This window comes from Xenopus tropicalis, chromosome 8 (assembly GCF_000004195.4).
Source record: "Xenopus tropicalis strain Nigerian chromosome 8, UCB_Xtro_10.0, whole genome shotgun sequence".
Lineage (NCBI taxonomy): Eukaryota > Metazoa > Chordata > Amphibia > Anura > Pipidae > Xenopus > Xenopus tropicalis.
The window spans coordinates 77,676,636-77,695,391 of record NC_030684.2 but is presented as its reverse complement, the minus strand read 5'-3'; the positions used below and the strand labels follow the sequence as shown (position 1 = coordinate 77,695,391).

The window sequence follows — 18,756 nt, the reverse complement described above, 5'->3', positions numbered from 1 at the left end:
TGTCCCATCTCATGTGTAGACTACATGGTAGATTTGCCATCTGACATGCCTGTCAGAAACGAATGCTGCTTCTGCCTCCACCAAGACTTTTTCTTCTCATTGAAATACATTGGCTGTCCGATTTAGATGCAGGAACAGAACACACAATCCAACTTTATCTGATCCACTCACAATACGGCAGAGGGGGGGTCAGCTTTTGTAGCATCCCACAAAATTGTGTGGTGTTGCATGACAAGATTTTATTAGTCAGATAAAATGTGACCCTCAAAATCTGATCAAATTCTCCTATGTAGTTTACCCTAAGACTAACTAAGATTATGAGAGTAACTGCAAGATCTAATGGCCTCTAATGTGCAAAAATCTATAGGTGTAGGCAGTGGTCACAAGAGCAATAGTATTTCATCACTGCCTGGTTGCTATGGTAAGTTGTCCTAGTACCCAGTAGCAATTGAAATCTCAAACTAGAGGGCTGACAAAGAAAAGTTCATTCAAATACCAAAAATGAAAACTTGCAGAAAGGTAATGTTGAGGATGTTGATTTCCATGATCTGCAGTACTATATGTTCTTAGAAAATAAAACATCCCCTTGTTGTCAGAGGTTGTGTTGATCTTTGCACCAACCCTATCATAGCCTGTATTACCCGTATGCCAGCTCTGGAATATTCAACTTGTGTGGCCACATAGGGAACCTCATAGGAGGGGCAAGGATGCTGTGCTAACACTCTTCCTACTGTGTAGGAAGTCAACTACACCCATGCCATTAGGGCGCTAAAGATCCATGCATCATTGTCCCTTCAATGGCACGAAGTCTTGAAATGAATCCAGGAACTTTGATGAATGTTAAATGCAGGTAAAAAAAATATTGCTCTATTTGTACTGCCTCCGTTCATGCCCTCTATCCCAATGGGTGTTGGCCAGGCTAGCTGCAACTCTGATTACATTCAGGCTACAAGTATCAGAATGGAGCGGTACCACATGTAGAGAGAGACATGGGTGTAAGGGGGAGCGAGTAAAAACAGGACTGGCAAGAATATGGAATGATGTATGTTAGAAGTATAGGGAAGGGAAATGCAAGTAGTAAAGGAAAGGGGGTTAATATAAGGAAGTGATGACATGCCAGGGATGATGGCAAGAGAAGTTTATGAGTGACAATTCACAGGTCAGACAACTCTGGCCTAGATTTATGCATACAATAGCTTTAACAAGCCACCTTTTACAAATGGATTTTATTGTATGTCTACATGCATTTGAGCACAACCTGGCAAACTATAAAAAAATGCACTGTGCAAGGGCTTTGCTGAAATCTCTGCAGCCTTAAAGGCAAATATTGGCACATGTATGTTAGGGTAATTAACCCTTCAATGTAAATTAAGGAGGTTATGTAAATGAAAAGTTCAAAGTTTGCTAAAGGTCTTATCTCCAATAGCAATCAATCAGCAGTTGTCTAGACCAGTAGCAAACTTTGCACATTTATTATAAACCCTAAAGAGATGGAAAAGGCTGATTTATTATTATAACAACACTGCTATGAAGAAAAAATGTTATTGACAGTAATTTCTGTGCAACAGAGAGTCAGTTTGCCACCAAAAAGGAAGGTCAGTGATTCCACTGCTGGTTTTAGGATTTGCTGGGCTAATGTTACCCAGAATCCTTTGCCAACAACACCTGATTCAATCCATCCGAATTAACACACTGCTCTCTTGTCTGAGGTAAGTAACTGATTTCCTTTTCATAAACCAGTAGCAGTACTTGGGCTTCATTATAAAACAATGTTATGGCAAACAGGAATAGGGTGCAAGAAGGAAGAAAGTCACTTGGGGTATTAATGGAAAACCTTTATATTTGTGTCAACATCTCTTAATTATATACTGCCTTTACTTGGGGAAGCTGAGAGCTCTTTATAAAGAAAATTAACAAAAGAGTGAAGTCTTTTTTTGTGTAAGAGAGATATTGAAGATTTTTGTTGGCAATAAAGTCCCTTGGTGTCTGTGCAGTTTTTCTAATCAAGCAGTTGCTATCCTGAATGTAAGCTTCATCTGTTAGAGGAAAAATGACATTTATAATTGCTACCTCGCCCCTTTAAAACTGGAGCCTTAATAAATAAACATCATTCGCAGCCAATTAGCAAGTTATATATGTTATAGCAGCTTTGGCATTTACTTATTAACTAGCATAGATGGTGGGGCAATCCTATTCCAATGTTTATTCCCAGGTCTTGAGGTTTTGGTCTAAGCTTTGATTTTATAAAAATAATGGAAGTGGTAGACATAAGTAACAGTAGCCAGAAGTCTGTAGTGTGAAAAAAACCCTGAGGCTCTGTACCTAGGGCAGTAGACATCAATGCTGAATACAGGAAAAAAAACTTTTTCTGCTTTTTTGCTATGTTTATCTCCTTTAAGACTTACAAGCCAAAATTAATTTAGTTACTGTGTTGAGATTAAATGAATGAAAAATGCAAGGAACAAGGGAAAGTTGGTATTAACTGAGACTGCACCCCATGTTAACAAACCACAGTGTTCTGGGCACAGTAGATATGAATAGGAGCAGTCTGCTGCAATGGTTCCAGCCAGTAACTGCTATACGTTGGCTGCAATATAACCACACTGCCATAAACGGGGGGGGGGGGGGATTATACAATTACAGGGCATATGTAGAGTAATGTAACTGTTTAGCACTTACCATACACTAGGGTGTATTTAGTGGCTCGGAGTAGTTTCAATAAGGGTACTACTCTGCTGGCATTTTCCTAAATGTACAGAGGGTATCATTCTCTGTTATATAATTTACTGGCATGTGCCTAAGTGGATTGTTTAAAAATATAGTACATCTTTCTGGATTTTTCATGCTTGCAATGTAATCTCTGCCAAAGACTTGCTTGCTTGCTTACTAAAAGGTTATAGACAGATACTGATGGGGGACCGCACCTCATTCTGCTGGAGACATGTGATAAGTGGCCCCAAAACGTTACATGAGGTGTTTGTTTTTAATTGATTATTGCACATGGATGTCACATTATAGGAAGAGATAATGGTACTGTTCTGTTATTACAAAGAAAAATGGAACATGTTTTAAAATTGTAAAATATTTAATTAAAATGCAGTCTATGGGAGATGGCTTTCCCATAATTCGGAACTTTCTGGATAACGGATTCCATACCTGCACATAAGCAGAGGGGATTATACATATGGTAACTGGTGCAAACAGAAGCAATTATTATGGGGCCATCTCTTTTAAATAATTAATTACTGATTAATTTAACCCTGGTAGCAACTGTATTACCTGAAGCCATGGTGTTTGAAGGGGGCCTTTTCTTAACAGAAAACTTTATACAGGCCACAGTGTTACATATACACCAGTGATCCCCAACCAGTGGCTCATGAGCAACATGTTGCTCCCCAACCGTTTGGTGTTGCTCCCAGTGGCCTCAAAGCAGGTGCTCTTTTTTTAATTTCTGGTAAGGAAGCAAGTTTTGGTTGCATAAAACCCAGTGTTCTCGCCTGGACTACTGTAACTCGCTATTAATTGGCCTTCCCCTCCAAAGACTGTCCCCTCTCCAGTCCATAATGAATACTGCTGCCAGGCTCATACACCTCTCCAACCGCTCCTCCTCTGCCGTGCCGCTCTGCCAATCCCTGCACTGGCTTCCCCTACCATCCAGGATAAAATTCAAACTAATGACCCTCACATTTAAAGCATAACTCTGCCCCACCCTACATCTCTGAACTCATTTCTAGGTACCATCCAACCCGCTTGTTACTCTCCTCTACTGACCTGCTCCTCAACTCCTCTCTCATTCCCTCCTCACACGCTCGCATTCAAGACTTTACAAGGGCTGCCCCCCTTCTCTGGAATTTGCTCCCACAAACTATCAGACTTTCTCCCAATCTCTCTGCCTTCAAGAGATCTCTAAAAACACATTTATTTAGAGAAGCTTACCCTAATCTAGTTTAGCAATACCCTGTGCCCCACCTCTCACAACTCTGTTCATGCCCATTCCCACACCTTGTGTCTCAACCCTTTCTCCTTGTAGATTGTAAGCTCTTTTGGGCAGGGCCCTCTTCACCTCTTGTATCAGTTACTGATTGCTTTATATGTTACTCTGTATGTCCAATGTATGTAACCCACTTATTGTACAGCACTGCGGAATATGTTGGCGCTTTATAAATAAATGTTAATGTAATGTAATGTAAATACTGCCAAACAGAACCATCTGTAGGCTGCCAGTCTACATAGGGGCTATCAAATAGCCAATCAGAGCCCTTATTTGGTACCCCAAATACATTTTTCATGCTTGCGTTGCTCCCCAACTTTTTTTTACTATTGAATGTGGCTCACGGATAAAAAAGGTTGGGGATCCCTGATATATACAAAGAGATTTTTTTTATTTTTTTTTTAAAGTGTCCCACAAAAACAGTTTTTTGCAGGGGATAAAAAAGGCAATAGGGTTAAACTTCACTGGTTTTCCATGAAACTACAATGAGAAAAGGCAAAATGATATCTTTTTTATGACAAAAGTGTCCCTTTAACTAACTTTGTCAGCACAGAAATAAATATTCACTGCCGGTTAAACATGCTGTGTTTTGTGTTTTTTCTGCTGCCTTTTGTGACATGTCAGATGGATGGGAAGCGTGAACCATTCAAGACCAAGGACAGCAACAGAATTCAATGTACAGGAGAACAGAAAAAGGTGAAGTAAACATAACTCTTACCTGGTGAGGCATAGGGGCTTCCCCTTGTCTATCTTTGTTGTTAGATTCTTTCTTCTTATTTTTTCATTATGAAAACAATCATAATGAGGAATAATATCAAAAAATAGATTTTTTAGGATAGATAGATTCTAAAAACGGAGAAAAAATTACCTTTGTCTTCAGTTATAGATGCTCTCAGTACTTGTGCACTACACAATTAGAAACAATGGGACATATTTGTCAGAGCAAAATTCTGCTGCTCTCTATTCATTGATAAATGTGCGGCCAAAACTCCTCCAAAAATAAGTAGAGAGCAGCTGTGGTGAGTTCTAGTTTTTGTCTTGGACAAATATGCCCCAATGAGTTCTTTTTAAGATGAGGAGCTTTTTAAACATTTGTGAGTTATTAATTTTCACCATATAATTAAAGTAATTTCTTCCCACAGAAGAAGCTTCTGGCAATAGGTTCAAAGGTTTCTGTTGCAGACAAGTTTTCCTCACTAGGAGTCTCCTTGATAGCAAAAAGAGGTATGATGTCAGATTAACTGGTTATGAAGAGATCAACTGAACCTTTGGTGAGAAAATACCTCTGATTCTGGAAAGTTAGCACAGAGACATGAATTATCAACCAATTGGGTTATGAGTGTTTTCATTTTATCACCTGCTTTTGACCACTTAGAAAGGGGATGAAACAATATGGAGGAACCTGCATTACAGAATGTTTTTTTCACTGCTGGTGCAGAAATGAGCATCAGGACCAAGTAAGACAATCCTTACTTAATAAAGGTCCCTATTAATAAAGTAAGTACTATACCAACAATAGCTGAAGGACCATAGGTCGAACAGTTCCAATTTAGAACTACATAAAACCTGTTTGGCCCTAGGCAACATATGCTTCCAAACACTAACATTTGCTCTGTGTTAGTCACTTCATGTGTGGTTCCAGCACCATTTGTACCCATCTGCACCTCTCTAAAGAGAGATCTTGAACTACTTATGGTCCCAACAGAGCCTTACTTGTGCACTTTATGAAACAGTAGCACCTTTGACAAGGAGTATATGGCATATTGCCACTTGTAGCAAGTATATTGCCAGTACATTCCATCATGTGATACTTAAGTAAGCGCTGCTAGCTATAGAACTACATACATGCCTAAAGAAAACAAAATGTAGCCCCTTGTTGAAAAGTATTGTTGCTTTATAATGGCCACCACTTTTTCAACTCCTCAAGCAATATGCTCAGTGTAAGATATTAGGGAATGACATTTGGCATTAAACAGTGTGAAAGTACTTCATTATGTTGGTATTAAGGATTATAATCTTGTTTTTGTCTTCAATGGAATTATGCTGTCCTCCTTTATAAGACTCTTTCGTTCTTATGTACCAAATAAGGGTGAGGTGTAGAATATGTTGTAGAATCCTCAGGATTGAAAGAGACAGAGCACGGATTTTTCATTTGCACCTAGGCTATAGGTGTGAAGAGGTACTAATTTGTAATGAAGGAAGCCAAGTTCAAACACTATTCATTTATTTTCCTTTGAGTCCCAAAACATAACACGATTACATATCCTGATGCTTGGGCAGAATGGTTCAGAGATAATTCCTTTCCCATTTTAGAACAGTCCCTATCATCCCTTCATCATTAATGCTTAAAACTTTGCATAGTAATAATAGTTAGATTGTTGTTCCTTACCACCTACATGTTTTCTATTTTATTGGTTCATATCACGTCTTACAGGGTTGGGAAATGACAAAGGAGTTAACTGAGATATATTCAGATTTAATAAATATTAATAAGGTTAAACCCCCAGGGGACCTACCCCAATCCCCATGTGAACCATGGACGCTTCAAAGGGCCTGACAACATCAAATGACCACAGCACATGTCCCTACTGAATATACAAACTATACATTTTGTACCCACATACTTTTAGGATACAAGATCCTTATCTTATCTTTTTTTAGTTCTTTGTTATTTACTTTTCATTTCATATGTCCCTGTCAGATTCTTACTTCATGTAACTGCATCCTATTGTATCTCTGCGTGTATATATATATCTTTAGGTGCTGTTTTAGAAATTTTAATATCATGCCTGAGAAAGAGATGTCATTTTTTCATGTTTATCACGTTACCGCAAAAAGAATAACCATAACTCGAATTGTGCGAGTTTTAGCACTAAAAAAACTTAAATCATAAAAAAAAAAACACGCAAACATAACTCTCCCCCTAAGTGTTTGAACGTGATGTTAATAAGCCTAGTATATGAGCATTCAGTAATCAGTTATTCTGTTGTATATAGTAAGTTGGAAATTATTTTATATCCGTGTGCCCTTTGTTACCACTCATGTCTCTGTTTTTTAGCAAAGCACCATGGGATCAAACTTACAGTTCTTTGTGTAATTAATAGATCTGTACATTTATATTTTTTTTCTAAGGACGAGTTCCTGAGGTTCCTGTCCATCAAGTACAGCTAAACATTAATGCTGGTAGAGGAACTTGTTTATCAGAGCAGTGGGTAGAGGAGCTGGTTCAAGCAATGAAGGCTCTAAACATGCACATTGAGCAAGAATATGCTCTTGATATATTCACTGGAATGATGGTGAGTGGTTGCGCTAAAATGGATATGCTCAATGTGTTATGCCCTTCTATATGTCATGAAATTATCTTTCTAGGTGAGTCAGTCATGCCAAACATTTAGATCTTCTGACATCCCTAAAGCAGTGACAGCTGAGATGAGGACTGTACTGGTGGACTGGCTGGTCCAGGTTCATGTATGTATTTTATGGATTTAAATTGCTGTATGTTATTCTCCCTAAATGTTGAACGTTTAAAACATTTACTACACATAAAACTATGTAGTATTCAGCATAGGGGTTAGCATCTTGGAACCAAAATCATTTTTGTGACTCCCAGCTCCTGGACAGTTCATAAATGTACTACTGATTGTATGGTCTATATAAGGTACATGATCTCTCTAGTACTTATACATGCTTGGGTAATGGTGCAGGAGTACCTGGGTCTGGAAGAGGAGACACTCTACCTTGCTGTATACCTTATGAATTCCTACCTGAAAGTTCACAAGATCCACACCGCTCTGCTTCAGCTTCTGGCTGCCAGCTGCCTCTTTCTTGCCAGCAAGATAGAAGAGAGGCTAATACCAGAGGTGAGCAAGTTTGTGCATTGTGTTTGCTTTGCCATCACTAGCAGTATGGGGACTGAGTACATAGCCTTAACGCACATGATCACAGCTGTATGTTATGGTCTAAGGATTGGCACTAGCTGTGAGTGGTAGTATGCTTTGTCAATGGAGTAGGCGTGCACGGGATCAGATTTATAGGTGTACATATGGTTAGTAACGACTTTGCTCATGCAGGTTTTAGCAGAATGGTAAAAGTCGCTACCTGTACTGTTGGTAGGTTATATATTGAGTATACCGGCCTTTCTGAAACTAGAGATGAAGGCAGTGAAAAGATAAAAGCAATCAATTGGATTGTTTTGCCTCAAAAATTATTAATTATATCTTAGTTATAGGGTCGGACTGGGGGTTGAAGGGTCGGGTCTGGGCCACCGGGGCCCACAGGGATTTTTCCTGGTGTCCCAGCAGCCCAGTCAGACCCTGCTTAGTTAGAAACAAGTACAAGGCACTGTTTTATTATTAGAGAGAAAAAATAACTCATTTTTAAAAATCTGAATTATTTGCTTATAATGGAGTCTATGGGAGATGGCCTTCCTGTAATTTTGAGCTTTCTGGATAACGGGTTTCCAGATAACAGATACCTACATGTATTATAATGTCTATTTAATGCTGCAGCTTGGTGCAGTTATGTATATGCTAAGGGCAATGATGGTTGGCAGTTATAAGAATAACTTGGAAAAACAGAGTCTATCAGAAAACAGCCATGTTTAGTTCATTCTTTTCTTCATAGCCAGCAGAGCTCTGCTTTATGATGGAAGATGCCTTTAGCAAGAAAGAATTGCTGAAAATGGAAAGGAAGATCCTCAGCCGCTTGAAATTTGAACTCCATTATATTCATCCCTTGCACTTTCTTCGCATTCTTTCCACCATTGGGAAATGCCCCATGAAGGTATGCTTGTCACTGTGGCACCCAAGGAAACCCTGTAGTAAAAGTAACAAAATCAGCTTTGGGATAATGTTTCCAGATTTGTTCACAGTGCACTGAAACTGTATGATAAACCTAATATTTCCAGATTTATTTCACAGAAACACATTGTTTATTGTGTGTGTTTTTTTTTTTAAGAAAACATATTTTAAAATTGTTTTTGTTACCAATCTGCTTGCTGGGCTTGCTTCAAGTGCTTAGTAATACCAAAGTCCTGGCCATTTATCCTTATGTAGGGAACTGGTAAATTGTACCTTTTCTAACTCTGTGGTCCCCTAGTATTTGGAAATCTATGAAGGGTCCTTAATGTAATGGGAAGTAAGTCCCTTGTTCCTGGGTCATAGCATGACCCTTTGTGCAGTTCCACAGTTTGGCCATTAGGTGACACTGTGATATAAAAGGCTGAGCAGCCATGAGGCTGTAGGCCATTTTGTGATGTCTTTGCTTAGTAAGCAGGCAGAGAGATTATTATTATTATTTAGTGAGCAGCATTTTGGCTCCAACCAGGAATTGTAGAGGGATTATAATCCCAGGTATAATACTGCCCAGAGTAGGGTTAACAGTGTACAGACCTAGGGTTAAATAGTGATCACCCAGGTTCCACTGGAAGCATATACCTGAAAGCTGGGAGTTAACCCATTGTGCCCTGCAGCTAAATGGTTATTGTGACTATTCCTTGTAAGTACTACCTGTGCTGTGAGATGCTACTACCTACCTATTCTGTGCTGTAATTCCTCCTAAGTGGCTGTGTAAATAAACAGTTCATGGTTTCAAGGTTAAGAACCACTGACGCCCATTTATTGAGAAATACAACACATACATGCCTGGCCTCCATACAAAGTGAGGGCTCACCCCTGAAGGATACAGTCTCATCTGGGATAAAATACGGTGTAGCTTGTGGTAATTGAAGGGCTAATTTACTATAAGCTTACACTTACAACTTTTCTGACTCTTCTGCCCAATGCCACATCACAGTCAAGTGATGTTGAAGACAAGACCTAATTTGGCAAGATCCAGACAAATGTCACTCAACGCATTTACAATGCACCAGGTCATGGGTAGAGACCCACGGTCTGTGCCCCTTCACCAAATTGCTAAGTGACTATTATCGGCATACATACTGGGTGATTAGCCAACAGGGCAGACGATTAGACACATTTCCTTAAATGTAACATCTCCCTATGGGTAATAACAATGTAATATACTCTCTGATTTCTTTGATTGTCACGTTCCTCTCTAGGAAAACTGCATTTTTCTGCTGGTAGTTACTTTCTGTTTGATCAAATAGGAAATGGGCTGCCAATTTGTTTGTATATCTAAACTGGTATGTCTTGTGTTTGTATGCCCCCTACTCTGAAAGTGGTGAAGTGGCAAAGTTATTCTTGTTTTTATTCTATTGCTTGTTCTATTTTATTCTTTGTTTGCACTGCAGTTTGCCATGTGCCTAGCCAGCAAAAAATAATGCTTAACACTATTGTTATTAATATGGATATAAGAAAAAATATAGGTATTTTTTTCCCAGAAAAAAAGTGCATTTTGGAAGATGCCGGGCAGTTCTAGGGTTTCAATAGCTAAATGGAATTTTCCACTAAATAATGAATAAAGAATGTGACTGGCACTGGATAAACAATTACAATTGGCATGGAGCATCTTTATCTAGCAATAATATAGAGTTATAGTATACCAGTGCTAATAGCACTTTCATGCAGGACTGTGTGTACTGCAGCTCTATGGTACCCAAGGTGAGTGCTTTTTGTAAATGGACTGCTGACATCAGAAGTTGAAGGAACCATTTAGAAATGAATGTGCTACAGGGATGCTGGGCCTGTGGGTTACGTTAACCAATATTTGTTTTGTATTTATCTATAATGCCTTATCTCTCTGTGATCCCTTTGCAGATTCTGTACCTTGCTATGTACTTTATGGAATTAACTCTCCTAGAGGCCGAGGGATCAATGATTGAGCCAGCTCTGCTGGCCATTGGAGCACTTAGCTTGGCACAGAGGGTGTCTCTGGAGTCTGGATCTCTTACATCAGATGAGATGTGGCATGGAGTACAACAGTATTTCTCCTACAGGTTTGAGAAAGCTTTGTAACTGTCATTTGATCATTTTAATTATATTGTATTGCAGCATGAAACCCGATTTACATGATATTTTCTGACCTTGGTTTCTTACATTCTTCTCTCATTTCAGTGATGCACAACTGATCAACTGCCAGCACCTAATGGCAAAGGCAGCGCTTCGTGCTGGGTCTATGGAAAACAAATCAACTTGGCATAAATACTCCCGTCCCCAAAAATTAGGTGTGAGCTCTGGATCATCCATGTCTAACTCGAAACACCTTGCCCGCTGCATGAGGACACTGAGCACTCAGTTATGAACACTGGCAGTTTTCTCACAAACCTAATCAATTGTTAACATGACTTCAGGGCTGGAAATCTAACACTATGACAATTCATTAGTGTTGACATCTCTTGTGGCTTTAGAGATCGATTTGGCAAACAGCTGAATTCTTTGTGAAAGAAGTGTGTATGTATAGTTGTAAATATAAAAAGCCCAGTAGGAAGCAGAATTCTCAGGCCCCAAACTTTAATGTGCAGTCACCAAGAGGGCTGAACAAATGAGCCCATTAATATAAAGATACATGTTCCTAGTGCAACACAAAAAACACTATTTGCTGCAAATGTTCATGGTAAATAGCAGTTTTCAAGTTAATACAGAAAAAGACTTACAGCCGAATGTCCTAAAGGTCTACATTTAGAGGTAAATCTGGTAAATATACAGATATTTTTAAACCTAACTGCACCATTGGATACATTATTAGCATACTGTCACCAAAAATACAAATATAAATTGTAATTCCAGTTCAGACAAGAAGGCTACAACAAATACAATTTAATGATTCAAATATAATTTAGTGGCTCATCACCCCTTTATAGTTCAACGCTATTAATCTATTTTGACCTGATAGTGAAACATTGTATTGAACACACAACATATTGACCGCACATCAAATGTTCTATCAAGCATGGTCTGCATTGTTAATAGAAGGGCAGTGCCTCTCTAACATGCTGCAAGCTTATTTCTAGGAATGTAAATGAAGGGAGGATGTAGAATTTATGCATTTATCTATTCACATATTTCTAAGGGTAGATCCCTGTTTTAGGCCAGAACAGGACACACAGAAAACTTGGCAATTGCTAGGTAATACTGGATTTGCTTGCATACAGGCTTCTGCTCTTTTCTGGGAAAATTCTTTGTTATAAAGATACATTTATTTGTGCTTGCAAATATGTCAAAGGAAATGTGTACACATATAGAACACATGGACAATGTGGTGTGGTGCAGTTGAAAGGCATCACTAAAATGGGCCTTAGAAAGAGAAAAATATTGTGACAGTTTATCAACAGATATAGCAAATTAATTAACTGGAATGGTATCTGCTTCCAGAACAGCACTTCTGCAGTTATATTAACAGAACGTGAGACCTAATCTTGTAGGCTTATTCCTAAATGATTTTTTCTTGGTGCTTTCTGGCATAAATTGTAATGTTTCCTTTTTTACATTTATTCTGGCTCCTTTTGTGCTCTGTGCAGCACCTCTGTCTCTCTGGGGCCTGGCATATGAACTACCTCTGCTCCCCTTGTGCAGCATTGCCACCGCTGTCTCTTCACTCGTGCTACTTGTATTCTGTCTCATGTCTCAATGCCTAAGCCGCACAAGGTGAGAGAAAGCTAATTTTGTGTAAAGATGATACTAGCTATGCAGGACTGGGTAACAAGAAAATACTATTAAGGATATAATTTGTGGTGCATGTGAAACAAACCCTGAATTGGTAGCAGGACGCAGCCAGAAGGGTCTGTGCAAATATAATACACAAAAGCAGACAAGTAGGTAATAATAAAAATTCCCATTTAATACATCCCTTTCAGAAGATTACCTAGGACTGAAAGAAACAAATTAATTTAGAAGGTTCATGCCACATTTAAACTTTTAAAGCCTAATTAATACCTAACTGCTGGTACTTCCCATTTAAGTGCAGACTAAGCAGCTCATCCAAATGTCTGAGGGCCATTATTCTGACCAGGCATCTGGTCTCTGAGTTAGAAGGAAGTAATTATATCCTCATATTTTGTGTGCACTGCAGAAAAGCCATCAAACAGCCCCAATAACTGTGCTCCATAACATTGCATTTTTTATTTTTGGTGTGTGTGTGTGTGTGTAAGGGAAAAAAAAGTAACAATGAATATGTATTTGAAAAAAAAAATTGAGAGGTTTGAAAGGAGATATTTTAGTACTCTGCTTTTTATTGCCAGTTGACCTTGTAAATAATGTGTGTATGTCAGTGTAAGAAATGCGGCCTTAAACGATTTTGTTCCAAACTAATTATATTTAATTTACTTTCCCAGTAAGTAGATTGTAATCTTGACAAAATCTGGAATGAATGTGTTCAAAATGGAAAAAAGCAGAATACATAAATAATAAAGTATATATTTTAGGAATACTGGCATGTTTATTCATTTTTGCTCTTTTATATAGTTTATAGACTTCCACTTGCTGCTATCTGAAATTTAAATGCAGATTGTAAGCTGTAAACTAACATACAGTATCTAGTAGAATTATGTCTAAAAAACAACTGGACTTTTCTTAGTTTATCTTGAAAACGTTTCACCACTTATCCGAGTGGCTTCTTCAGTTCAAATGACTGGTAGGGAATTTCCTGGTATTTAAACTCTTGATGGTAGTACAGTCACAGACATCCAATCACAATGGTTCCATTGAACTTATTCAGTTAGGTGTTAGCTGAAACTGACAGGTGTTAGAAGGAACTGAAGAAGCCACTCGGATGAGTGGTGAAACGTTTTCAAGAAAAATTCAGAAAAGTCCAGTTGTTTTTAGACTTAATCTATGACCTGGATGAATGAGAATCTTCATAGACATGTAAACTAACATGGTAAATAAATACTTTCTATTGGACAGAAATTATAAATTTCCCCAAAAATATTATGTGCCAATAGTGATGAGCAAATCTGTCCCCTTTTGCCAAAAAATTCTGCAAAATGCAACTACTGCACAGCTTTTTTACATGCGTGACTTTTTTTGACATGACTGCAACTTTTTTGACACGCAACTTTCTCACTCCAAATACATTAAGGTCAATGGGTGTTTTTTTTTTTATCTTTCATGGTGAATTTTTGCAGCAGTTTCACAAAATATTTTGCAGCGAATTTGTGCCTGGCAAAAAAAATTCGCTCATCACTGTGTCCCAACATAAGTATGCGATCAATTACCTAGAAACCCATTATCTAGAATGCTTTTTCCATGCCATTTCCTATAGACTCCATTTTAATTAAAATAGTTAAAATTTTTAAAACTGATTACCTTTTTCTCTGGAATAATAAAACAGTACCTTGTACTTGATCCCAACTAAGATAGAATTGATCCTTATTAGAGGCAAAACATCCTATTGGGTTTAATGTTTAAATTATTTCCAAATTACAGAAATACCCCTTATCTGGAAAACCCCCAGTTCCCAAGCATTCTGTATAACAGGCCCATACCTGTGCTGCAAATTAGCCTATCATATAGACAAATGAATTACTGAACAGATTTTATAGCCCCTCCTTATAGTGGGAATACCTACGTGCCAGATATACTTACTCTGTGCTCTATGCCAAAAAACAGTATCAAATAGGCAGAGGAATCAGATGTATTCTTTCATCTAGGAGCCAAAACTACATCATTAGTGCACATAAAAGAGAAAATACTATAAGAAATACCTTTACCAAAGGGCTATTTACATAAGAAATGATGGTCACAGAGCTGTGTATAATATTGTCCATTGTGTCTCTATGCACTTTGTGGAGGGTTGAACTACTTCCTAAGGAGAGAAAGATAGCCATGGGGAGAGGGGGTATTTCTGATACAATAAAATGTCACTACGTTGGTACCCGGTTTTTATCGCATATAGAATATAGCTGTGTTTTATGCAATTAAATTGACTGCTACCACATTTTAATATACTGTTAGCTATGGCTACCCTAATATTTTTTAGTATTAAATCAGGCCCTTCACAACCCAGTTTGGAAAATTCAACAGCAACTTGCTGGATGGAAACAAGTTCAGGGATAGCAGAGTGCAGTTAGGGTTACCATCTCCCCCTTTAAGAAAAGGACCTTATTGAACACACACACTGCACACAAATCCTTGATCCATGCATCGGACTTGCAGCATGTGTATTCTATAAGGTCCTCTTTTTAAAGGGGTGGGATGGTATTCCTAGATGCAGTACATGGGAAGAATAGCAACCTGTGTGGTTTGGAGAGATTACACTGAGAGTTGTAAACCTCTGCGAGGAGCTACTGGCAAACTTGATTTAATCTCCAAATGAATTTAGATCTGGCAGAGGGAGTCAAATCTGAGATTACTAGATTACACCTTCTATAAATATATATATAAAAAAATTAAAAGCAAATTTAGGCACCCCAAAATGGCTAGTTCTAGAAATGTTGTAGCCACTTTATCCTATTTTGGTTGAGAGACAGCTGTACAACTAACAAAAAATCAGTAGGTGGCACCAAAGAGCAAGCAAACAATAGTGCAGATGCCTGGAAAGAATGCTGAGTGCGCCTGCAGATCTAAAATGGCACCAACAAGCAACAAATCCAGGCCAGTTTGGGGCTCAGTATTTATATGGCTAACAGAACTTTTGAGAACTTTTAGGGGTGGTTCACCTTTAAGGTAATTTTTCATTATTAGTATGTTTTGCCAATTCCAAGCAACCTTTTAACTGGTATTCATTATTTTTTAAAGGTATTGAATAATTTGCCTTCTTTGCAGATTTCAAATAGGGGTATCAGCATCCAAAAAATTGGATATTCCAGCCACTTTTTAAAACCACTGCCTAATTGCTTGGAAGGTTAAGACCCTAGCAACTAGATAGGTGATGAAGACCAATTGCAAATAGCCTTCAGAATATCATTGTCTACATCATTCTAAAAGTTAATTTAAAGGTAAACCACCCCTTTAATGTTTACCAGGAAATAAATCTAAAGGAAGCAGATTAGGAGACTGCTAGGGGTTAGTGACCACACTCACAGGAATTTTTACACAGGAGTCATCAAGTGAAGAAGTTTGAGGATTTTATTCAGTCCAACGTTTTAGTTCCTGATTGGAACTTTGGTAAGGGACAACAACACCACAGTGCAGTACAAACGCTTATAAACCTAAATTGGCGCCAATGTTGTTGCTAAGCAACCAAAACATACATTCAAAATAATGAAACAATATATAAATAAAGCCAAAAAAGTACAATGCCATAAAACATAATATAAACATAACTGACAATGATACAAGTGGATAAATACAGTAGTGGCCAAGTGGTTACACAGACCTCATAGTTGACAAATCATGGTTGCGTGCAGAACCGAATCCCCAGGTAAGTAACATGGAGGTGGTAGAGTACCCAGTCCCCGGAGTGGCTCAGCAATAACCATATAGTTAGCACGTCCTAGGACCCGATCAGCAGAACACTTTAAGGATGTTTCCAACAGACAGCACATGCACCCGACACCTTGGTCACCAAAAGGTTTGTTCAATGTCAATGCCAAAGCATGCCTATGGCTGTACACCCGTTGCTATGATAGCGAGCTCATTAGTTACGGTTACGGGATCCATAAACCAAGCATCGTTGTCGATTACACCTCTCTCATGCCGACCATGCAGGCAACATAAATTGGGTATCCCTTACCCTATGCAGAAACGCAACAGAAGTGGAGTTGTCAGTAGGGGCCCGCGTATTGTCCGTACTATTTAATCAACATGTCCATTGGTGAGTGAAGGAGATCTGCTGCCTCCCGTGGGGCACACCTGCTGTCTTATACTCTAGTACTTACGTTTGTCTGAGACCAGTAGAAGGAAATGCAATACTGTATCCATAGTAAGAGTTGCAAAATGTAACAGAACTATAGTAAGAGGAATATGTCTATGAAGATTTTCATTCATCCAGGTCATGGTATATCTAGTATAAATAAATTTAAAACAACTGGACTTGTTTGGTAATCATTGAAGACATTTCACTACTCATCCGAGCAGCTTCTTCAGTTCAGGTTGAACTGAAGAAGCTGCTCGAATGAGTAGTGAAAGTCTTCAATGATTACCAAACAAGTCCAGTTGCTTTAAAATTATTTATACTAGATATAGTAAGAGGAGTTAGTACATTGTAACAAAAACTACAGGAATTGACATTGCAGGTTATAACAGAACCTAACATAAGGCAATTAGCAGTAAGGGGGGAGAAAGAGTATGTCATTTATATAAAACAGCCTAAAGGTAAAGTCTAATTTAAGCCCTGTGGGGCCACACAGTCATTTATGTATCCATTGGGATTTGTATCTAAGTAAGGCGGAGTCTCTATTGCCTCCTCTTGACAGATGGGGTTGATGGTCAATAGCCATGCATTTGAAAGTAAGCAGAATGTGCCACTTTATTACTTTTCATAGGAAAAGGGATGGGATTTTTTAGTCCAACCTGAAACGTACACTTCAATTACCAGAATTACCAGTTTCTCCTGTTCTGCAGAGAGCACACTGCTAGAAAGTATTGCCACATCTCATGTAGGTAGGGCAGAAACTATCAGCCTTTATAAGGGACCTTCCTTAGAATCCTTCAGTGTGTGTTACAAAGCCCTATTGGGTGCAATATACAGTAGATACAGAATAATAGTCATCTTAGGTTGCTTTCATTATAACAAATGCTTGTATGCTAGTATGTGACAGCAACAGCACAAGAATTTCTAGGATACTACAGGACACTTCAGAATCATTACTTACTGTAATGTAAGTTGGATCAGATAAAGTCAGATGGAGTGTTTTGTTCCTGCATCTATATGCAACACTAAATATACTTTGATCTGAGTAAAAAGTCTCTCAGACACCATCAGAATTTATCTTGTCAGATTAAGACACTGCATGCTGTGTTCACATCTGACAGGTGCGTTGGATGGAAAATGTTCCATGTAGTTTACACATTAGACTTTTCTGTCAGTTGGTGGTCTGTTGATCCGACCACCATCCATCAAAACCTCTCGTAGAGTTTAGCACCTAGATATGTACTATGGACAGTGGAACCAAGGTGTTTCCCTTGCCTGTGTAAGGATGCAGGCAGAAAACAGGCTGGTCCCCCTTGCATCCATGTGCAAAAGTATACTTTCATATTTCCATGCCAAAATCCATTTCATGTGTGCTCAGTGGTGCTGTAGTTTGCCAGTGGCCTCAGATGAGTACAAAACATTGCTTCAAATACAGTATAATACATTGTGTACCAATTTCTACAAATCTTAATAATCTTTGTTATTATATATACATGCATAAATTTCCTTGTTAACACACACACACACACAGAATCTTTAAAAGACAGGTAAACCCTACATTTTCCTACCATGTACATAAATTGGGCACATCTACCTCACCCACACCATACCATTTGTACTACATATATCCCACCAGTTTTCCAACACCATCAAATTTTCATACAACAAACTGCATCATCAACAGTGACATTTTCATCTGCAAACAGCACATGTGTACTGTAAAGTTCATGCAGTCCAGAATGCACACAGGCAGAACTTTGATAAAAAGCCCTGCTAGATTTAGCACTGTAATGCTAATGCAATAGAAATTTAAAAACCTTGGTTGATATATAACTGCTTGGAGGGCCTCTTTATCATGAGGGCTTACCTGTGTGTGTCTTGACACCTATACCCTTGTATTGTTTTTATTACCTCTTCCAGGGAGATACAATCTTGCCCTTGTCAGACACAATCCTACCTTGTCATAGACTGTACCTTTCCTTGATTGTTGTGTCCTGGGTTTCTGTCTTGTTTCTACACTGTTCCACATGAATGCTCACACCAGGAGTATTTGTGAGCCTCAGGCTCCCTTCCAT

At 38.5% G+C, this 18,756-nt stretch overlaps 1 protein-coding gene and 1 long non-coding RNA gene across 2 annotated transcripts; one reads left to right on the top strand and one right to left on the bottom strand.

The window, feature by feature from the left end:
- Positions 1-1,677: 1,677 nt before the first annotated feature.
- cntd2 (cyclin N-terminal domain containing 2) lies at positions 1,678-13,078 on the top strand. The gene is given in 9 exon segments (NM_001078818.1): positions 1,678-1,709; positions 4,616-4,687; positions 5,134-5,215; positions 7,124-7,287; positions 7,361-7,459; positions 7,696-7,851; positions 8,615-8,773; positions 10,708-10,886; positions 11,005-13,078. Coding segments are annotated over 8 exon segments (1,098 nt in total). The 5' UTR covers positions 1,678-1,709; the 3' UTR covers positions 11,192-13,078.
- LOC116406758 lies at positions 8,722-18,756 on the bottom strand. The gene is made up of 3 exons (XR_004219798.1): positions 18,549-18,756; positions 14,473-14,533; positions 8,722-8,805 (listed from the first exon to the last, which is right to left on the bottom strand). It is a non-coding gene; the product is annotated as an uncharacterized LOC116406758 (long non-coding RNA).